Source organism: Pleurodeles waltl, chromosome 5, assembly GCF_031143425.1.
Source record: "Pleurodeles waltl isolate 20211129_DDA chromosome 5, aPleWal1.hap1.20221129, whole genome shotgun sequence".
NCBI lineage: Eukaryota > Metazoa > Chordata > Amphibia > Caudata > Salamandridae > Pleurodeles > Pleurodeles waltl.
This window is the reverse complement of record NC_090444.1, coordinates 1426023087-1426046955: the sequence shown is the minus strand read 5'-3', so window position 1 is coordinate 1426046955 and position 23869 is coordinate 1426023087. Positions and strand designations below refer to the sequence as shown.

Sequence of the window (23869 nt, the reverse complement as noted above, 5' to 3'; positions counted from 1 at the left end):
AGCTCAGTTCTCATTGAAGTCTTTTCTTGATGGAACTTCTAGTCTCTCGATTGGATCATCAGATCCCACTGTACTCCAGCTGGAACCCAGATCACTGGACTTCAGTGACAGACGCCTTCTTGCAGGATTGGTCAAAGGAGAAGGGTTATGCATGCCCTCCCTTCGCCATGACCATGAGGTTGGCAACACAAGAGCGGAGACAGTTGGCAGATGTAGTCTTGATCACATCAGTGTGGCGATCTCAAAAGTGATTTCCAGTTCTTGTGGAACTTTTTGGGGATTTTGCAATTCCTCTTGCCCTTGCTCCCAATATTCTTCAGGATCCCCTAGGTCAGAGTCACCCACTAGTCTTCCAAGGCACTGTACTTCTCATGGCTTGGTGAATTGCTGGGAGAGATGGAGAGTCCTGGGACTTTACAAGATGCTGAAAGATTATTGGCCACAACTTGGGCCGATGGGACCACAAAGCGGTACAAATCTTCAGGGTCCAAGTGGGTGCGTTGGTGTATTCCACACAAAGAGGATCCCATGGGGTGCGATGTTGTCTCAATCCTCAATTCTTTGGCGTCCTTGGCATACAGTGGCATGGCTTATCATACAGTTCACTCTTACTGGAAAGGTCACTTCCCGATTCAGGGACTCCCGGTGGGAGAGCATCCAATGGTATGCAAACGTTTGTGAGGGATTCGCCTTGCTGTGTCGCCGAAACTTAAGTATTCCAACCTGTGGAATATTAGTGCCATTTTGGATCTTCAGTCATGGGAAAGGAATGAATATCTTTCACGTAAGGAGCTGTCAGCAAAACTGGCAATGCTTTTGTGTCCAATACCTTGTTGTATGATCTCGGATGTGTGAGATCAATAATGTGTTAGAGCCCTGAGCATTTCGAGTCAAGACTTTACCCTACAAGGAGTAACTTTTTATGTTTCCAGAAGAACGAAGACTGATTCCAGAGTGATTTCTTCCCGGCCTTTGACAAAGTCCCTACGTTTTGTGTGGTATGTTGTCTTAAAGTGTATGAGAACATGGCAGAGGATGTGTGAGTCCCCAGGTGAACGTTAACTTTTGATATCCTTGAAAAAACCTTTCAAGGCAGTCTCATCCCCCCCACCATTGCTCGCTGGGTTATGCAGGAAGCAGGCATCAGTGTGGCGCTCTTTGGACCACATTCAGTGAGCGGAGCTATGGCCTCAAAAGCCTTTCCGCTAGGGGCTAGACTCGAGGGTATTATTAATGCAGCTGATAAGTCCTTGTACTGTATGTTTAAGAAATTGTATTTCAAACCAGTAATGGATATGGCTCTTTAGTGGTGGATACGTTTTAAACAAGCTTAATCCTCACCTCAGGTCATGACATAGAATGTAAAATGTCCTAGCTAATGTAACAAAGTTCCAGTTATATTAGGATGTGGGGGCGAGGGTTATAATCTACCATTCATTTAATGTTTTCTTCCCTTCCTGACATGATGGGGTACACAGTTAAGAGCGAGTATCTTGGTTCTCTTGGTTCTTTAATGTGCTTGATTATTAATGCCCTAAATGTAGATATGATGATCTGTTAATGCTTATGTTATTGTTGATTTTTCTTTTCTGGTCACCTCTGTGGATAGGATATATTGTGAATCAATCCCTGTTGGATGGGTTTAGCCAGTTTCCATTCTCTTTTTCTTTTCTTCAGGTAACAAATAGACTGAAGGCGAATATTGTGGACGGTGTTTTCCTGTTGGTGCAAGAGATAGTGCCTCAGGAAGGGGGAGCATATGTGGACATTTTGTGGACTGTTAATTGGTAGCTGATTTTTTCTAGTTATTTCCCGTGGGGTTATGGGAAAGGTGGTTTCTTTAAACAACTGCTGTAAGTAATAACAAGGAAGGAAGATGATGATAATCCTTGCCCCTGTGTACTTAATAGAATTGAAAAAGTCTGTTATGTTAACTAGGACATTTTACATCCCTCCTCACAGGCAGTAGCCATCTCATCTTTTTCAAGATGGCATGAAGGTGTGGATTTGCAAATTAGGCTTAAACAACAGAATGCTGCCAGTGATAGTATATCAGTAAACAAAACACAAGCTTATTACAAAATTAAGTGTATTTATCTATTGAGAATTTAGCAAAGTAGAACTGCATGCACACTTGCATTCAGCCTAACAGATCTTCCTTAATATTTTTGCAGGCAGCATTATTTACAGGCTGAGGCTTGTGAATATAGGTAAAAAATGGTAGCGGGGATATTCATATGACTGAAAGTATGTGAAGAAAAGAAGTAGACAAGAAAGAAATACTAATAGAATCCACACACATGTACATTGTTAGGAAACAAATGTAAAGTTTATCAGGCATGAGCTGGGTAAATATTGTTCAAAACAATATTCCTGTTTCAACCACACAGGAATAAATGGCTGATTCCCATGTGCAGGCTGCAGCCATGGCGGAGAATAGTGCGGCTACCCTAAGGCAGCATGATATGAGACCTATCTTAAAATAGTCTCCAGTCACACACAGAGTCCTTATTTTCAGTGCAAATTTTTTAGTATGTTATCTTACGATAGAGTTAATGTTCAAAATGTCACATTCATGTTATTTCCAGGTGCAACATGTGCTAGGCATCTAGAAAGATGGACTCAGAACATTATCAGAATTTAGCCTGCTTAAAGCAAAGCGGACCATGGAGCCTATTGGTCGAAGAGAATATAAAAGAGTCTTGTAGCAAATGCTCTTGACCTCCTTCAGGCCTTAAGGGAGGAATGTGAAAAGTTGCTGAGTGGGCAGAGGCAATGACTGTGTGCCGATCCCTAGCTTTCTCTTTCCACCTCAGTCTTGTGAAATTTAAATATTTCTGTAGGGTGTGCTATACTCCAGAGAGGCTGGAGGGGGGTGGTGGTAAGCAGTAGTCCAACCTTTAACAGATGTGTGAGTTCAGCAGGTACATAGTTGGATATGTTTTGAGAGTATCCAAGTATAAAGCAGTATTAGATGCAAGTCCACAATAGGTAACAATGTGGCCATTGGACATGGTCTTCAAAATTGCAATCTTTGAACTATTGCATGAGCGGGCAGGCACCAGGAGTACAAGGTCATTGGTGGGGTAAGGCCTCATTCTAGCAAAACATGACCTCACCCGTCACTCGAAATTGGACCCTTAATAGCTAAGTGGTTTCAAGTAATGGTTAACTGTGCTGATGTAAAGGCGGTAGTTTATAAATGTAGAAAATGCCAAAAGAAATATGGGAAGATTTGAGGTCGAGGATCAAACTTCTTCCTGGGCAAAACTATAGGATAATGGGTGTAGGGCGGGGGTTCACTCCATAGGCATAAAACCGAATAATAGGTAGTGAATCTATTTTGCAATCCAAGTGGACATGGTTTATGCTCTACATGTTCATGTTCAGTTTCTGGTAAAACAATAAAAAGATTTGCCAAGCCCTGAGAAGGGAAAAAGGTAGTACCGAATAATATGTGATCATTTGAATCGTGGGGACCCTCTGCTGCCCTATAATCACTTGGAAGTAAAGGCTGCACGATTATTCACACACTTCAGTCGGGTAGCTGGAGCTTTCAGTCCACAATCAGGACCCAAAACCGCAGGTTTGATCAACAGTAATTTCCACTTGGCTGATACTTAATTGAGAAGTAGGTTTTGCATTTACTGTCAAACTTCTACTCCCTGTACTGTGCAAGTTCGACCAGACAGAAATAATATGCGTGGAGTGCAGAGATTACACCGGTATATTGAGCGTGCACAGGGAGCACTCTAAAATCACACATGGCTGTTATCACAGAACCGTCTCCATCCTAGGTATGCAGTTGGGAATACGTTCATTTGTCAAACTCACAAACTGCATTAAATGTAGAAGGTGAGATGGTACAGACTGCTCTTTATAGAAGCCCGACTTTAATTTAAAAGCGAGATGAACACGAGATGGCACATTTCTTTCTAAAATGCAGTGGTGCTCAAATAATTGACAAAGGAGGGAGCCCATAGACGCCTAGCACTGCTTAGGGGTGTAACGCATGCTATTGGAACCCATGTGGTGCATGTGGCCTTCACCTTCCAAAGGGCCCCATTCAGTTTAAGGCCTTTGTATTTCTGTGAAGTATGGGAGTCTTAGGGGCCCCTCACTGTGTTCTGATGGGGGTACGTAGGGAGCATCGTTTATTGTAGCCACTTTCAGAGCTATCCGTGTTGCAACCTTGTTGGCCAGCCACAGAATCGTGAAATGTTTAGAGCCACACTGCGCAGTAGCTCCTTAGGGTACTTTATAACAGGAATTTGGAAACAGAGGCGGCAGTAGACTTGGAAACAATTACATTTTTGCTTGACTCTAACTTCTGCATTTGTCATTACATTTTGTATTCAGTGCCTTATTTTGGTGTGTAAGTACGAAAAATGCATTTTTTTTACTGGCTATTCCATCACTGCCTTTATGTAAGCAGTGGCCAGTCAAAAGCCACCTGTCAGTGCCCGTGGACACCAGGCATGGCAAAGGGAGCCAGCTGGAATTGCAAATTCAAAAGTATCACTTTATTGGGAAGCATTTTCTCAATAACCTACATGGTGTTAGTTTCTCTTTCAATCAGCCCCTCCTTGTTTTTAGTTTAGTTACTAAGAAACAGTAATATTCTCTTCTTTTATTTAGTTGGCTTTTGAAGCTTTAGATAATTATAACATACTCAAGGCTGTTTTTGACAGAACCTTGCCATAAGCAATTCCTGCCAAATGCTAGCTTCTGCTCTTCCCCCGTGGGGCGCATACTATCATCGCTTGTAATAAGATCCCCAGAGAACCCCAGTCTTCACATCAAGCGCAAGTTAGTCTTTTTAAAGAAAAGAACAGACTGCACAAATTTCTCGGAGGACATTTACATGTTTTTAAGAGCTGCTCTACAGTGTGTGCTCGTTTGTCACATAAATATGAACTGTCATGTTTCAGCCTGCTGCCTTAATAGCTTATATCCTTCTATGTGATCCTGTTGACTGACAGTAGAGTTAAACATACAGATCCAATCAAATATTCCGTCTCTCAGTCGCAAAACATGCATTAGTATTAGCTAGTCAATTGCGACTGAAATAAGGATTAAATGATGGTTGTGTCAGTGAGAAGGGTGTAGTCTATATGTGGTTGTTTGGAGAATCGACAGGATAGACTAAACTAAATGCTTAAACAGGATATTAAAGCCTGCTTTCTTATCATTATTCGAGAGTATGTGGCTTGGATTCCCATGTCCCTATTGTCAGTGATTCGGGCATGACTGGTTTTATGCTGCATATGTCTGTGGCTTCATGGGGATGACATAGTGCATACTGTAAAAAGTGCATCTATTCTGTGGAAGCCCTTTTATCCTCTACGGAATCCGGGTTCGTGAGTCGTTGCACGTGAAATGGTTCCCACGAGTATTCACCATAATAACAATATTTATAGATCTGTTTTGTATTGGTTCGTCACCGAACCAATACCAAACACAACTGAAAAAAAAATACAGCAGGATTTAGCAAACGTGTCATACTCATTTGCCTGACAATGAAATATTACAACTTTAAAGGCTTTATATAAACCAGCCCATTAATCCCTAGACCCATGGCTGTACACTCATTTCTGTTAATATATGTGGTTTTATGGCAACCTGGAGGCTAGCATTATGAATGATCCTTTATCGCAACTACTCACATCAGCTCCTTTAAAGCATATAGAACTTTAGAATTCCAATACAATAAAAACACAGAACCCCCAACCCTCAACCTTCTTTTTTGCTACTGCTCCTGCAGTTAAGTACTTGTGCGGTGAGAGAGAGAATTTTGGTTTGGCTGATGTTTGTTGTCGGTATATTGATTATATTGTTTGTATATTGATATGTTGTAAGTTTTAGTATTTTGGGGTTATCGTTACCAGAATAAATATTTAATGTTATGTTTTATACATTTGTTTTTATTGTCATTTGGGCCATTTGGGATATCAGAGGCTTTAAGAGACAATATATACGGTATTCGCTGAAACTTTAGCGGGAAAAATTTATTTTTGCAGATAATTACTGTAACCACTGTTATCGCCCGAGGACCGCTGAGCTTGGCAATTGTGAGCACGCATGGCATTTAGTGCGTGCCTGGTGCTTGAGCTGGCTGCGCAAGGAGCTCTGAATGTTGAAGGTTGGCATTGGCTTCAGCACTCGCTTGGCCGTCTGCATGTGGCTCAGTTGAGAATTCAATCTTGTTTTCAGCACGTCGGCTCCTCGTGCTGATCGCACTGGTGGAGGAAATGTGTAGCCTTTCTTATTAGCACTCGTGCAGGGGTTTTTGATGGGTCGCGCTCCCTTACGAAGGAACAGATCAGAACTCTAGGTCTGCTGTGAGGCAATGTTGGTGGGCCAGGGCAACGTGGAGGCGTTGGATGCGATTTCTTGTGCTGCTGGTTGGCATAAATCCGCATTGATCAGGATCTACCAAATTGAGCAGGACACGTTTCAGCTGAGTTGCCAGAATGATGGCAAAGATTTTGATCTCAGAGTTAATGAGAGAGATAAGATATTAAGCTGCACAGGAAATGGTGGGAGGTTGTGTTTTTGGCATCACTATGTTTGTAACTGTGTCTAATTCTGGTGGGAAGGTGCCCGTTTGTTGTACTTCATTGTAGAGGGCCAACAGTCTAGGGACTGGGACTTCCCTAAAGGTAGTATAGTACTCAGTACGAAAGCCAGCAGTGCTGACAGTTTTCCCAGAGGCCATCCCTGACAAAGGAGTGGTTATTTCTGTGGCTTTGAGAGATTCGTCCAGCATCTGAGCTTCCCTCTGGGATAGTCGGGGGAGGCATAATTTTTCGAGGAATTGTGTGGAGTAATCAATGTCCTCTTTAGGCAGGGCCGCATCTAGTTTGTGATAGTATTGGGCAAAGGTTTGTGCCACTTCTATTAGCGTGCATATTGTGTTGCCTTTGTCAGCAATTAATTGGGCACAATCCTAGTAGTTTGGTGGTGGGAAGCAAGCCAATACAGAAGTTGGCCATTCTTGTCTCCCCAGCTGTATATTTTAGCTGTTGTGGCATGCCATACATGTTTGGCAACTTCGAAAAATTAGTGGCAGTTTTTGTTTCTGAAGAGGTGAAGCTTTTGGGCAGTCTCCTCGTCTAGATCTGCTGCAATGGGTGTCTCCAGGCAGAGGGCACAAGCCTTTAATTGGGTCACATGAAATGGCATAGGCGAAGGTGTCGCTTAGTGAATCCTCACAGGGTCACCTTGCTGGCAACCCAGAGGTACTAACAGAAGATACCGTGCTCTTGTTGCTAAAGTAAGTCTGAAGTTCTCAAGGGTGTGGACGTATGATTTATCTTGCAAATACCAGGCACTGAGGTGCCATATCGGGTGCAGGTGTCTCTGGAGGAGCCAAGATGAAGGAGAGTCGGGACATGGTCAGAAATGCCTCTTGGTAGAATTTGGACATGGGTGACATTGCGGCAGTCTAATGCGCCCATGAAGATTGGATCTGTTAGTGAGTGAGTGTGGAGTGCCGCAGTCGTGTGTGCGAATTGCAAGTGCCTCAGGTGCCATATCCATCACACAGGCCAATCGAGATGGCCCATTCAGAAAGGTGGCGAGCACCAGCATGTCGAGATGTGTGGGGGGGGTGGTTGATCCCAAGACATCAGCTTCAGGGACTACATTAAAGTTGCCTCCTATCAAGGGCACACTCTGCAGGAGATCTAGCAGGTGGGCAGCAAGGTTCTTGAGAAAGGTGTAAAGGGCCACAGGAGGGGTTATATACTCACAAGATTGTTGGTGCGTCCCTCGAGCATTCCAGTAAGGGCCAGAGAGTGACCAAGAGGGTCCCTCACCTCGCGGGACACCACCATGGGAAAGGGTTGTCGCAATAATATAGCCGCCTCTCTTGATCCCCAGGTATATCCCATGTGGAAGACCATATTGTATCCTTTACTGGCTAAGAAAGGAAAGTGATTGCCCATTAGGAAAGTCTCCTGGAGCAGCAGGAGAGTATCAGTGTGCAAAGTTGAGAACTGCAGTGCGTTTCACTTGGTCTAAAAGACTGTTAACGTTCCAGGAGAGGATACGGAACGCTGTCATGGCATGAGCGTTTCGGATTGGAAGTCCCCCCGAAGCATCTTTTGCCCCTCTTGAAAATCTGGAACTAAGAAACAAGACACAAAATCAACAAGCATTTGCAATGCAATGGGTCTTGCATTTGTTGGACTTAAAGCTATTAGCATTGTAAATCAGACTTTTCTTGCCACATAAATTAAAAATGAAAAGTAATACAGTTTTACATAAGCAAGACAATTTAAAGCGCCACTGCATGAGCATGAAGGGGCACACAAAATGAAACAGTAGTTACTCGCAATCAAACATATCAGCATTTATGCAGTTATCTATGTAACAGGGTCGATGTCATGCAAAGTACTCAACTACTGCCCAGTGAGATCGTGCTGCATAGGAAATAAAAAGAAAAAGTGGTCCAGAAGCCAAGTGGAAGACATGGAGCCTTGTGTGTTTTCACGGTGCTCCTGAGGAGGGCTAAACACCCTACATTACACAAATGTAATCAAGTGAATTTTAAAAGGCAATCCCACGAACCAACGAAACTGATGGACGTGGTTAAAAGCCCACAGAGAGATTACTACAGGGGCCAGAGCGCTTGCATGCTCGACCCTAAAAGGGGAGTGGTGGACTCCTCCTCTCTAAAGGATAAATATCAGCAATCGGGTTTTGTTTGAACAGTATTTTAGCTAGAGATAGTTTTCTGTGCCCCCGCAGATAGGTTAATGCTGGAGAGTCATAATGTAGGATTGCTGGAAAGATCAGTGTCTGCCTCATTGGGAATGCCTTCACAGGGTGTTTGGCGTTCCTCCGTGTAGGGTGACTGATGGGTCAGCAGCAGGGACGGAATGCCCTTTTGAGAATGAATAGAGTGTGAAGGGGGTCACGCTGTCGCTTTTGTGAGCAGGTCCGTCGGCACTGCAGCTTGGGTTTCGGTACATTGGTAGCTGATGTTGGAATGTTGGAAGTTTGTGTGGGGCTCACTGCAGGTTCTCAGCAGGGATGATCCTTTGTGAGCCTCTGCCAGGCCATCTCATGGGTATCAAAGAAGTGGGGTTTGTTTGCGTGGATCACTCTAAGCCTTGCAGGAAAGAGGAGATGATATTGGAGTCCCCGTATTCTTTACTTCTGCTTGACCTTCATGTATGAGTGGTGTCACTGCTGGATATCACAAGTGTAGTCGTGAAAGAAGAGGACTTTGGCATCCCCACAGCAAAGTTCTGGGCAAGAGCGAGCCTCATGAAGAAAGACATCCCTGTTGCAGAAAGTTAAGGATGCGAGCTGCTACTAACAGGTCTAAGAGTTGCACCAAGGGATGGCCAGTGCACGGTGGGCTTGTTCAACTGTGAACCAGGGCGACAGGTGGTCAGATGGTAGCCAGGTTTTAATCCAGTTTTCCAAAAAGTCAGCAGCTTGCTGCAGTTCAGTGCCCTCCGGTATGCCGATCACTTGAATGTTGTTGCGCTGGTACCAATTCTCTGCGTGTTCGGCTCGATGGTGGAGTTCCGTTGTGTGCGAGAAGGATTGTCACTTGGGATTTAAGAGTTGTTTCTTCATCTTCTGCTGTGGAGAGCTGGTATTCAGTCTCTGTGAACCTTGCTGTAGCTTTGCAGAGGTCTAGACAGAGTAAAGCAACGTCTTCACGTACCTCGCCAATTTTGGATTGGATAGCTTGGAGTATGGTGGCAAGGCCGCCAGTGAGGGCAGTGGTTTTCCCTCCTGCACCTTTTCCAGTGGCGGCAGTGTTTGGGACCAGTGGTATATGGGTGCATACGAGTTTGTGAGGATGCTGTACGGGCCGATTTGTCCTTGCCCGTGGCTTACGGTCTTGTCGTCCAAGGCTCAGCCTGCTTGCTACTTCCCAGAGGTCTGGTGCTGAGGAGATTCGATCTTTCCTCCCTGAAGCTGTCTTTTTCCCAGATTCATGTGAAAATGTAGGCCCCCTTCCTCTCCTCTCCGCGGCACTGCGTCTGCCATATGCTTCCAGCCTCTTCTGTGCAGCAGTGAAGGGGTGGGCTGGGGTTATTTCCTGCAATATGTCCCCTTTTACTTTATAGGAGATGGTCTTCTACTAGCCCAGCTCACAGCCCCGGGTGCCTCAGTTCCCTCTCATGCAGGGTTAAGTCAAGGCCTCTCGCTCCGTGCGGGGCCCACAGCAAGGCCTATCCTCCAACTGGGTGGGGCCCCAAGGATGGCACAGAAGGGAGGAGAAGAGGCTTTAGGGGGCCCGCAGCCACCAATCCGTCCGGGAGGCGTGTGGCAGGCAGGCAGTCAGTCCAGCTGTAGACAGGCCTCCTTTTATTCCTGTTCCCTTCCCGTCATCTTGCAGAGGCAAATAATGGCGTCTCAACGGGGGAAGAGGGCTGAGCCAAGGGCAGTCGTGGGCCGTACTCACCAGGGAGGAACCTCAGCCCGATCCATAGGCCTGGCGCTGTGGGTGAAGGGGAAGGTGGGTGGTGTGGGAGAAGAAGCCCCCCACCCACCCTCCCCAGAATCCTCGGTCTGGAGGCCCCTGCAGGGCACCAGAATCCAGGTGCTTCCCTCCGTGTCAGCCTCTCGTTGCGGAGCCCCTCTGTGTGTCAGGCAGCAATCTGCGTGTGCAGGCCACCATATTGGAGCAGCCACGTGTACTTCCAAAGGAGGCAATGTATGGGGTTGCCCTGCCTCCGAAGACAGAAATGGCACAAGAGGAGGGCAGGAGGCACTATGGGGCACAAATTAGGGCATAATCGGGGTACTTATGGCTGTCAGTGAAGACATAGGGGTCTGGGAGCTCTCTTAGCGTGTGACCGCCATCTTAACTTCCTTGGCCACGCCCCTTTTGTGGGTGTTCTTCGTTTTGAGGTTAGAGTTCTTACTTATGACTGAGTTGCTAGCCCAGCACATACAGAATTATTTGAAGATTGTTGGACTGGTGTTGGAAGAGAGTTTATTGTTGAACTATTGATTATTCTTATATATTACTGTTGTCTTTAGCTATTCTGAGAGGTTTGATTAAGGGTCATCTCTTCAGAGAATTTTCTGTATTAGGAAAATAAGTGAAGAAAAGTCTAATATGGGTGATGAGACTGTTGGAAGAGAGGATGAAGATGGTTTTGGAGAAAACGTCTACTGAATTGGGCACAAGGCTGGAAAAGAAGCTAAAAGCTATGATGGAAATAATGAGACTGGTTTGGAAGAAGAAAAATGTTGGTCAGCAGGTGAGACTTCCCATTTTAAAAAAGAGGAATGGTGATTAGAAAGAGAAAGCACCTTTACTCAGGCAAAAAGAAGGAAGTCCTCAGTGACGGATCATGGTGGCTGTGGCATGGAGGTGTCAAGGACACATAGTGGGCAATACAAAGGCCCAGAGAGAGAATCTAAAAATATTATAACAGGCCATAGGCATTCTACGGTGCTATGTGGTGAGCCTTCAGGTAGCTCCAAAGTTGAGGTAAGTTGCTTGTCGAGTCTGGGACTGATTAGTCAGAAGGTGCAGAAGTTATAAAGTCTAAATAGCCAAAGGAGACAGTGAAGGATACTGATATAGATTTATTAACAGATCCTTTGGGGGAATTCAATGTTTGATCCCTTTTTAATTAGACACCCACTTTAACCAGAGTGGATGCTTTTAGAGCATGTTGATGATTACGTACACTCCTGGCTCAGGAAGTAAATTCCTAAGGAGGTCAGGGTCAGACTGAGGTCCAAGTGTTCAAGACCTTCATTGGAGTACAAGGTTATGATGACCCCTCAGCTAGATCCTAAACATCTGGCTTTTATTGGAAAAGGAGGCTGTGATCCCCTTAAAAGGTTAGTCAAAGGATTGGGTATGTGTCAGGATTGCCTTTTGGATGTAGTTGGACCATTAGCAAAATATTCAGTATGGTGGAGGAGGGTTATGTGAACAAGGGAAGTTTGGATATTGATGAGCATCGTCCACAAAGCAGCAGAGGTAAATCCAGCTAAATACACACTTATGAAAAAAGAGAAGTATTTTATTTTCTGCTGCTACTAACACTAAGAATAATATGACATTCACATAAAAGTTGCACAGTCGTCACCCCTTCCCCTTTGAGGTTGGAACTCTAGTGTTTCTATGGCGAATCCCTGTCCTACTCTCGCCTCACATTAGGAGTAGATGTTATTCTCCATTCTGGTGTCCGATTCCTCTCCGGTGGGGTAAGGGAGCATGTGGCTGCAACAACCCTGTTGTAGGTCCCTCGCCAGGGTGATGGTGCGCTGGTGCTTCCACTTTGCCTCACTTCTCCGCCGGGAGGTGGCAGATCAGGTCGCAGTTCTTGACTCCCGGTGACCCCGTTGGATATACGAGGTGACTGTATCTCACAGCACACAGACTCCTGCCCAATTGTCACAGTGAAATCTTTCATGCTAGCCATTCCTGGCATACGGGTTGCTGTCCACTACCACACAACGCTACGGTCCATACTGCAAGGCAGTCTTTTTCACGCAAGCCCCTGCTGGTATGTGGCGTTGCCAACACGCCACTGACACGACTCCTGCCTGATAGGCACAACCCAGCTCACTTCACTGCGGTCATTTCCTTGGTTGTTGACTGTCTTGAATACAGGCAATGGCCTAATCAGTGCAGCAGCCAGTTCGCATTGTAGGGTTTTTTGCAGGGCTTTAAAATCGGGATGATGGTAACTCTTTGTTAAAGTGTTTTCTTGCAAAGGGTCTAAGAGTGTAGTGACAAGGATTTTGTCTGTGGCTGAATGGTTTGACGCTCTGATTTTGAGATGGATTATTGCCTGGTTCAAAGAATAGACTTATGGCTTGTCTTTTGAGTCTACAATCTCTGGGAACCATATGGTGCCTGACCATTGGTGTTGCTGTATGTTTGCGAAGAGTCCATAGGAAGTGAAGAATGGGCAAAGGCAGAGAAAAATAACGGTGTGTAGAAAAACTCACTGAATATCTGCGAGGAGTTTGGCCTGATGGTATTTTGCAAGATGATACATTGAAAAGGAATTGGCATGTGAGAGGTAATCTGTGTTGTTGTTGACATTAAATTGTGTAGGGGTAATTTCTCCAAATGAGGTTAGGGAAAAATTGAGCGTCCTGGCTCATTCATAAAAGTCATTTTGATAAAGGGAGTGACAAAGGTAAGGGTCAGGGAGACACTATTTGGAAACAAATAATGGATCGTCAGGTGCAGAAGGCTATGAATTATTGTGTGCAATGTGCAGTCAGTGACAAGACTAGGGTAACTTGGAAAGGTCATGGTGGTTGTGCCTGAAAATCCCTGGGTTTAATTGGGTTTAGATTTCTTAGGTCATCTTGAGATGTGGTGCTTAGTGAGAGGTATGTTCTCACACTCCTGGACTAAGCATCCAAATGGGTCTGTTTCAAGTATGTTATGTCTATAAAAACTAAGAGTACTAACTGTGTAGTTTCGGATAGTTAAGTCGTCACATGAAGAGGTGCCTGATGAGTTTATCACAAATAGTGGTGTGCAGCTAATTTCTGTTTGAAATGTGTAGATTTCTAAAGCCTCTTGGTACTTAGCATATTCAAGCATCATTGTGTTCTCCCCAAAAGGACGGATTTGTGGATGGGGATATAGGTTTGTGAATGATGATGTTAAGATGGCCATTGCTGATGAGAGTAGTGTGTTGGGAGGTTTTGAGACAAAGAATTGTGGCCCACAGGACGTTTCCAAAGAATGTTACAAGGAAGACTCAATTTCACTGGCTTGGGGGAATGACAGTCCAACCAAGTTAGCTCAATTTGGACGAGTGCTAGAACGAATTTGAAAAGGTTTGTCTCTTACGTTAAGGTCAGAGAATGTGTAAATGCCATCAGAACCACAAAGGAGATCTGATGAGAGTAAATTGTGGGAAGCAATCTGTTTAGATAGCTGCAGAGGTTAGTCAGGAAACCTCATTGTGTGGCTAAGAGTTTTTAACTTTTTCTTCTGCCCTTGAATGTGGTGGATAATCATGAGAGAAAGGAAGCGCATGATAGTTGTAGAAAATGGTGTGAAAACATGATATCCTTGACACGAATTTTCTAGTACTATGTAGAGGCATGATTACATTTGTGTTAAGAAAATGTATATGGGCCTTAATTTTTTCAAGATTATTAGAATATTTTATCAACCTAAGTGTATGCAAATTTTGCTTTTTTTTTTTTTTAAATAGCTTTGCTCATTTTCCCAATTGTGGGGGAGGATGTGTTTTAGTCAGTGCTTTGTCATACAGTTTCTACACAATGTTCATATTATACATTCTCCTAAAGAACTCTTCATGTCTCATTGCTGAACGTGTTTAGAGAAGCTGGATGTTATGTGGCAGTTTCTTCCTGGTGTCACATTGATGGGTACCTTTTTGAGGGTGTCTTTTGTCTGCAGAAAAGACTATGGGGGTCATTCTGACCCTGGCGGTACAAGACCGCCAGGGCCACGGATGACTGAAGCACCGCCAACAGGCTGGCGGTGCTTCATTGCCCATTCCGACCGCGGCTGTAAAGCCGTGGTCGGAAAACCGGGTCCGGCGGTTTCCCGCCGGATTTCCCCCGGTTGGGCGAATCCTCCATGGCGGCGCTGCAAGCAGCGCCGCCATGGGGATTCTTACCCCCTTCCCGCCAGCCTGTTTCTGGCGGTTTGTACTGCCAGGAACAGGCTGGTGGGAACGGGTGTCCTGGGGGCCCCTGCACTGCCCATGCCACTGGCATGGGCAGTGCAGGGGCCCCCTAACAGGGCCCCAGCCTGCTTTTCACTGTCTGCCTAGCAGACAGTGAAAAGCGCAACGGGTGCAACTGCACCCGTCGCACACCTGCAACACCGCCGGCTCCATTCGGAGCCGGCTTCTGTGTTGCAGGCCCCTTTCCCGCTGGGCCGGCGGGCGCTACCTTAGGTAGCGCCCGCCGGCCCAGCGGGAAAGGTAGAATGGCCCCAGCAGTCTTTTGACCGCGGGGTGGCCGAATGGCGGTTCCCTCCAGACGGGCGGCGACCGCCGCCCGCCGGGGTCAGAATGACCCCCTATATATTTCATTCATAAATGAGTGATCAGAATCTTTTGTAGCAGCTCACAAATTATGTTTATAGCTTTCTTGATCTCTCTACGACACACGAGTGGAATTAATGGCATAATTATGAATCGTTATTTTTCTCTTTGATGCTAATGTTCGCATCTGTGCCTGATAGTGTTGACACTGTTGACAAAGTCCAGTTTCACTATATTCAGTGTATCATGATGAAAACTGATGATCCAGGCATAAATTAATACAGCCTAGTGTTCATCACCAAACATGAATGTTCGTCAGATAATTTTCTTAAATCCGTGAATGATACCGAATTATCTAATACAGTGGTTCCCAACCTGTAGTCTGAACTAAGTAGAGAAATGATACTCTGACTTCACCCGCGATTATTTTCTCAACAGTGTTATTCTCCTACCTATCCCTCTGGTAGTTAGTCAAGATTAATATAAAACTACATTATTTGGTAATTCACGGGGCCTTCATTCAGGAGGGCATCCTGGGTGTCAACGTGATATTGGTAGTCTCTTAATTACTGCTGGATGTGTATGGGTTAATTACGTAAGTATACAGCTACATTCATTTCGACTCTCTAACTTTATTTAAGTGTTGATTGGTGTTTTAGTTGTGAATGCATGCAATTTCGGGTGAGGAAGACAGTCAATAAACAGATGAAGGTTCACATAACAAGCATTTGTTTGGGTGTGATAGCATTCATATCGCACACATTCACTCTCACTTTCTTGTTCTCTCTCTCTGATTTCCCCACGAAACAAAAAACAGTTCCACTCAGCAAAAAAAAAAACTCTCTTGGAGCCTCACCTTTCAAGTGGTTTGCTGTGGTGTCCATTAACAGTTACATCATGGAGTGCCAAATGCTCAATTGTATTGGAGAACTGCAATGTCTAGAGTCATCCACAGGGATATCAGTCGCAATGTAATAATGGTTTGCTGCCCTTCTTCTGGTTGCAAACCCTTTAAAGGTTACCAGCCTCCAAGTTGGTAACAGATTTGCAAAAGGAAAGGGGGAGGGGGGTTGCTGGATTCTTTTTTTTTGTGAGTGTTGAAAACATTTTCAGGAAGCCCTACTTCCACCTCTCAAAGAAACCGAACAAGGAATACTCTTTTTTTTTTTTGTGTCAAATCAGCCCCTTTCCTTTCATGAAAATTGACTGCTTAAAAAAAGGTTTCTCTATTGAAAAGCATTCGCAGACTTGGTGGTCTACTCACCCTTGTAGTCGACCATCCGTGCTGTATTGACGTAGGTCTGAGTTCAACTTCCTCATATTCCGAATTTTGGGGGCGACCTTGTACCTAGGTGGATTTACAAATTGCACACTGGAAATTGCAACCAATAAGAAATACATCTGGACCTTGGTTTCTCAAATTTCGAAAGATTCTCAAGGAACAGTGAGGAAATTGCAATGGCCCACTGCCCCACACTCTGACTATTGAGGAAATTCTCAAAGATATCAATGGAACGGGCTCCGTCTTCCATGCTTGCTAATCTGTACCTATGCTATCTTAGTCGTGGGCACTGTGCCTGAGCCTTGGTGTTGATTTTGTGGCACTCCATCAGTGCTAACTGCAGCGGGAGCAGGTTGAAGCAGAAGCAGTTATTGTGAAGTTAGGGTGGTGGAAAATAAGCATTGGGGTAGGTTGTCACGTGAGTTAGGCGGGAGAGCAGAGTTAAGGATTGGATGGGTTACAGGAGGATCAGTGTTGGGGTGACTGAGAGAATAATATTGTAGAGGGGCTCATTTGGTTCTCGTAGTTCACTATCTGTAGATTGCCACGATCGCAATGCCAAGATTTCTACTCTGCTCCTCCCACTACCATTGGATAAGGTCTTTTTATGTTTGGTTCTGTTGAAATAGAGCCTCTTAAGGCAATGCCATACTGTATCTCGTGTGCTTGTGTAGATCCAGGCATACACATCAACTGAGCACAAACACATAACGTTTTCTGTCACAAAAGTGACTGGATAGCTCTATTTTCAGAAGCAACGTTATGAAAGGTTCAAAAGCTATCATTTTGAGAATTGTTAGATTTGATTTGTACCATATAAAAAGTCCTAGTTCTACATTTTCCAGAAAACAGCAATTTGAGTTATAAAAGAAAGAAAGTATTCATAGAGAAAAACACAATAAAAAGGCTGACGATAAGGTAGTTAAAATCTTCAGCACCCCATGTATCAGTACTTAAAAATGTGTGTTTATTGCCTATTCATATTTTTTAGTGAATTTGTCTGACGCGCCCGGTATGTTTATACACGTTCCATCGAGGCACCAATGATAATAGTACAGCTTAGAAATGCAGGGTTGTTGCTGAAAAGATACAGCTCATTTTGTGAAAACACATTTCCTTCACATCTTTACAGTAAAGAAAATAGGGCTGATAAGGTGTCCATTATGGTGCTCAACTATGCATGCGGAAACCAGCTACAGGAAAGATGAGCGTAAATGCTTTTAGATTAAACCTATTTTCATGTCCAAAGTGCAGCTGATGCAAACACCGCTATGTCTCATATTACCTCTGGGTAATTCAGAAAAGAAAGCCGTGAAAATGGGATTTTGTCTGCTCATTCCCAGAAGAAAATATGCCCAGATTGGTTTGTAATAGATTTGTCTCCCTTACTCTGCTACGTCGGTAGGTTATTAACCGGTAGCTTTGTGAAGCCTGCTGTGTGTGTGTTTTTTTTTTTTAATGGAGATCAGTTCATTAGAGCTCTAATCATAACTTGGGTAACTCCTAGAGCCCCAGCTTTTCTGTTGTGAAATGAATATGCTGCTGCAGTGCACGGGAACAAAAACCCTCGCCTCCCCTGCACCGACAGCGAGCTTTCACAGCGGGAGACATTAATATTTCAGCAGTTGCATTGGATGCTGCTGAACAATAGATAAAACGTAATAATTTTTCTTTTGCCAGTGATGTCATCTTATCTTGGGTTCATTTGCGTTTTGTAGCCGAGTAAATTTTGTCATAAATCATTCATGATTACATGACAGAAGTAATACATTACCTGGTTGCCTTTTCTGCAAGTAACACCAGTAATTCAAAACGATAGACCATGCAAATGTATTTTGAACTTCCTGTTGCTTTGTCACCTGTGTAGCATCTGGCGATTCCTACCTTGCCTTGCTAAAAACGAGATCACACTATCTTTTCCTCCCTGATTGTGTGCTAATTGTGATCATCTGCTTCCTTCCTTTTTCTCTTCTCTTTCATCTGCGCTGGACAGATGTCCTCTTCCGATGCTGTTCAGCCTTTGACTTCCTCTCCCTCTCTGCAAGCTGCTTCTGAGAAGAACAACTTGGAGGTATCGTGCCGTTTCCTGGGTGAAATCTTTTAGAAGGCAGTATGTTTTAAGTTGGCACACAGATGCTTTGAAAATGTGGTTTCATTTATTGTGTGGGAACATTTCTCTGGGCTTCAAGGAGCATTTGTTTCCTGTGTCTGATGCCTGTTGCTGTGGTAGTGCAAGTTCTCCAGGCCCATCCATCATGATGTGAAGCAAGAGAAGGATTTACTCCATTGTGCAACAAGGATTGGCATTGTTGGCTGCCAGCCTTTTTGCTTTGTCAGTACTTATTTTGTTTCATCATTGCTATCGTATTTCTTTATTGTTGGGGGAGCAGCTGGGCCTTCGGCAGTATACACAAAAAATACCCAAAGCCAAAAAGTGTTTTGTCTCAAAAATGATACAGCTATTTTAGCCTCTTACATATAGGGAATTACTTTATGTGTAGATGTGCTTCTTGTATAACAGCAGGATGCCTTCACTCACAATGATGTTAGTCCAGTAGCAGCTCATGGCGCGTGACGGGGTCGCGTTGGGCGGAGGGGGGAGAAATCAGTGAAACTTACCTGAATGTGCCTCCATCGCCGCCACCATCTCACGCAGCTCCTGTTTCCTTTGCCACAGGCTCCCTGCCAGCCCTGTGGCCAATCTGAACGCTGCTGTCATGCTGCTGGCATGACATGCTGCTGGTCTGAGCCCCAGCCAGGGCTCTCCTAGGCAGTCTGGGAGAGTCTGCCTGCTCTCTCCAACCCGGCGACAGAGCTTAGTGCGTGTGTATGTTTGTCCAGCCTGAGACGGGTGGCCAAACATACATGCGTACTGAGGGGGAGTGCTGAGCACTCCCTTCTGTGCTTGTCACGGCCTGTGACCCCGCCCCTTCTACAATACAGTGGTAATAAACACAGTTTATTATCATTGTATTGTAGACGTTTGGCAGCTGCTGTTGCTGGCGGGAGTGGTGGGGGAGTGACTCCTTTCCGCCCAAACAGAGGAGCCGCCCATGAGTTAGTCAGTGTCTCAAGTGGGATAACCATTTGTCCGATGCTCTAGTGGACAGAAGGAAAATGGGAATGACTCAACAACAGACCAATAATGAGACTACCATAACAAGAGGAGCCCCTGTCAAATTGTTTAATTTATTTTTATTTATTTTTAAATTAAAAAAAAAAAAAAAACAGGACTGTAACTCCGCAAACAGGTTTTAGTATCGCCAACTGCATATTGGGGGCTACCTTTCGGTGTTTTACCCCAAAAATATTTTCATTAGAAACACACTGATGAAAGTATACAAAGACTACATTAATATAAGTGTACATTTTCTAATCAAGGTCACTGTTGTAAATACGCAATAAATGTTGATAATGAAATGCACTTTTTTATATGTGGATAGTATTATATAGAAAAGTCTACTGAGTGGGCATCAATGATCCAAATTAGAGATTGTGCCCAATAGGACATATAAGCACTATTGTTGAACCAGTGTAAGGTTGAAAGTTTTTGCTCTTTAGGTATCTGTTTTGTTTGTGAAATTGTATAGACCAGGTTCTATTAGTGTTTTTTGAGACTCTCGCGTATTTTTTTCTATTCAATGTCAGACCGATACATGAAGAGGGCTGGCTGTAGGTCCATACATCGTTTAGTAAGATCAAAAGGTCCTGTTAAACTCCAGACCTAAAAATTATTAACTTTAATGTAATGGTGACCCTGTTTCTTGTATTTACTTATTTTATTTAGGGAAGTTAATACTCTCACAAGTATAACTGTGGCAAATCATGCCACCCATAATGAACCAGTCTGGCATAGCAAATTAATTGTGTCCCGTAAACATAAGATGTGACTCTTGAGCAAAGCTAGAAAAAAGAACATCCTCTTCTGGTGCAAGTCAAGTAAGAAATAAGAGGCAGGTCAGAGGAAAAAGGATAAATGGGACTAACGATATACTGAAGAAAATGAAGCCAAATTGAATTCTTTGCTATTTCTACACCCCTGGGGTAGTAAGTATCATGCTAACTGGTTGATCAGTTGGCCTAACTCCAATGTTTGGCATTTTCCAAGGCCCTCCTGATGTCATTCATCATCACCAGAAACAACTCATTAATTTATTGATGACTTGCACCAGGAGGCCACTTACCACTCTCACTTTTGCTGGGCGTCAGGAGGATGTCGCTAACGCCAGTGCCAGTAATTCTTTCTTAATGAGCTTCAACCTGTTTCCTTTGTTGAGACAGTCTTCTGGAGCCAGGGGGACATACCTAACCTCTCCAATGTCACCTCGTGTCCCACAGTGGATGCTTTTTACGTGGTATCCCTTTCCATTGCACACACAGCTCAGGACTGCAGTCACTATCAAAACTGCATTTTCTTATTGCACCGCCCATTGGCAGCCTATACTCTGCAAACTGATTTGCTGTGCTGAATCAGAAAGTAAAATGTATTGATTTAGAAACTTTGCAAAGGTGTCAGGAAACATCTAATCCACATTAAACGTTAGTACACATTCGCAGAGCTCGCCACTCCTAAATGTTTCATGGCTTCCATACATCAGGGAGGCTAGCCCTCTTCCTCAGAATTCATAATTAGAGGCATCCTCCTGTCACATATGACACTGTTGACTTGACAGCCTTGATCTTGGAGGATAAGTCTTGCAATTTTGTCTGCTCTTATGAAACATCCGCATATGGTCGCAGATGTCTTGACAGCAGATATTCCCTTCCTTTTACTTTTACTTGTGGTGTATTGGAAAGTTCCACTTGGTTTTGGCCTGATTTGGTGAAGACTAATGTTCCGTGTCTCTTGTGTTTCTTAAGGCAGATGGTATTGCGGCAAAAAGTACTTTTCTCCCTCTTATTTATGCCTTCGATCTCCCAAGACATGCCAACTCTGTGTATATTGGTGCAAGTCACTATACATTGTCTGCACCTTAAGGGGCCTCAGTGGCTTGGTAGTCCTCCACAATCTCAGGCATACTCTTGGGTGTGAAGAGCAAAGATTCCCATCAGACAATCCTAAAGTTGTGCTATCTTTGTAGACCTTCTTCACCTGTCTAGCCCTCATGACTCAACCTGTCTGAGGCTCCCTTGCCAGAGAGTCCCAAAACCTACGGGGTGCATAGCTCACAGCCAGATCTGCGTTCTTTAGGCACCAGCCTCTATCCTCTGAGATGTCAGGTTTTGGGATTATAATTCCCATCTCTGCTCCACATACATTCACTTTGGTGAAGCGGTCACCGACAATCAGCATGAAGAAGACTGGCACCATGTTATAATCTGTCACTTTGCAGTGGGATGTTGTGCCTCTAGCTCACCATGGCAGCTTGAGGCCCTGAATAGGCTTACCTAGTTAGAAGGAAGAGCATAATCCCATTATGCCCCTCATGAAAATGGTGCAGTGACTGCTCGGCGAGAAATATTTGATGGACCTACTTCTAGCCAGACGATATTGCAAGCTAGCCCCAGAGCAGTAGCTTACCATTTTACCCCAATTTTTTTTTTCACATGTTCACAATTGTCACAATTAGTTCTACATATCGTGGCCACTAGACTTTGGTATTTCTGCATTACCCAGCCCATCTATTAATTTCCTCCCCTGTTTGTTTTCCTTATTATTTAACCAACTTTTTTGCTTTTTAACATTCAGGATTACACTAGTACTGCATATTTGGTTACAGAAGATATTGGATTTGACAAGGGCTCGGTCACAACAGTTTTTCAGAAACGTTTATGGTGGCAAGATGCACATTAAGTGTCTGTCCGTAACGTGCTGTAATTACTGTTTATCTGCTAATGACTTCATTATGAGCGGTCTGGAATTTAGGGGTAATAATACCACAACTTTTGTTACCGGTATAAGGTGTATCAGTAGCACTGGGTCCTAATATTAGCTGGGAATCACAGGTTGATCCGTTACGTTATCCTATGTAATGGAAGGTAACATGCAGTACTGGTGTTCCCATAATGACATCTGTTTATAAGCAAAAGATGTAATCATTGCTATTGATGACAGGATGACCTAGAGCAGTGGTTCCGAGTGGGTCCGCGACTGCTTAGAAAATTAAATGATATAAACAGATTAGGTCTCTTGCTATCAGTAATGACTCGATGGGGGGTACCCGGATTCCAATAAAGTTTCAGTGGGGGTCCCCGGCTCCAGTAATGATAAAGTGGGGGTCCACAGAAGTCAAAAGGTTGGGAACCACTGACCTAGAGGATTTGCCCTCTGTATATCATGCAGGATTCATGCACCTTGAAACAACAGATGCGGTAATATCACACAATCCGTAATTCTGTTAAGATATTTTTATCTCTGTGTTATTAATAGGTCACTCATAATGAGGGCCTGAGGATTTTGGGCCTTATTTATAGATCGGCGAATGGGATGGTCTGTCACAAACGTGGTGGATATTCCGAGGTCATACAAGTGCATTGTTGCCTAGGGCACTTGTAATTTGGCGTACGGGCTATCTGCCACATTTTCATGGGGTGTCCCAAATATAAGGACCTTAGCTATTTTTAAGGATCTATTGTTACTGTCTATAAGGAGGAGATTTTGGACCAGAGAAGTTTAGCTTTAATGACAATGGAACAATTCTACCCACCAGATATGTAAGTAGCTGAAAATCCCACTATTAAGAAACTGGATTGTTTGCTATAGTGTAGGACATTGCACAACCTACCTGAGAAAGCATGCCTTAACTTAACTCGTAGGACAGCCAAAGAGATCATTTTCTTGCCAGAGTAACTGTAGGACTGAAAACTGTGTCTTAGGGTAGGTCTAGCTGACGTCTGTCTCTCTCTCTATGGAATATTGCCATCCATTGGAGTCATGGAATTGTGGGTTTTTGGAGTCTCAAGCCCTTGGCACACAGTCCACAGTGCACTGCCCTTTAGTTGAATGAGAGCAAAGAACTTGCCAACTCAGTTCTAAGTGTGTGTTAATGGAATCATCAGAATAGCTCCTCAAATCCCTGAACAACTGTCTCTTCACATTTTGTCTAAAGCACAGCACAAGCTAAAATTTGGAGCCAGCTGTTTTTGTTGCTAGGAATATTGTTGTTCCAAATGCTTCATTTAACACCCAAGCTGTATCAAAACAAAGTCTGAAAATTTTAAAAATAAATAAATAAAAACAAAAATGTGACACAAGCAATAAATTGCACATGAGGAGCAATCTATTTAGTCAGATATCCTCCACAGCTATCTGACTTCGAGGGTCTTATTGTGCACACACAAATAATTGGCCAGGCACGTACGCTTATTTGGCTTCTTGTTGCATGTTCTCCTCATAAAACTTTAATAACCTTCAAGCTCTCCACCTTGGTCACTGCCAATCCGAGATCATTGGGCACTTTTTGGACCTTTGTTGAATGCTTTGGTAACTTTTGACACTAGGTGACATAATCAGGTTTAACTGCTGATCCTTGTCTTGCCAAAATGGCATTTTACATATAGGAATATATATATATATTTTTTCAGTACCATATTAATGTTCAAACCTGAGAACAATCAGCCAACAGATAGCAGGCACAGCAAACCTTATGGCAAAGGCAAAGAA

General features: G+C 44.0%; 1 protein-coding gene across 2 annotated transcripts in view; it reads left to right on the top strand.

The window, feature by feature from the left end:
• SMAP1 (small ArfGAP 1) overlaps positions 1 to 23869 on the top strand; it is a 677565-nt gene that overhangs the window by 302556 nt on the left and 351140 nt on the right. The window contains exon 5 of one of the 2 annotated variants that reach the window (XM_069235710.1): positions 18260 to 18337. The exons of the other annotated variant lie outside the window; for it this stretch is intronic. Within the exon in view, the coding sequence (XP_069091811.1) occupies positions 18260 to 18337 (78 nt within the window). The remainder of the gene's footprint in view (positions 1 to 18259; positions 18338 to 23869) is intronic. 2 annotated transcript variants of the gene reach the window in all.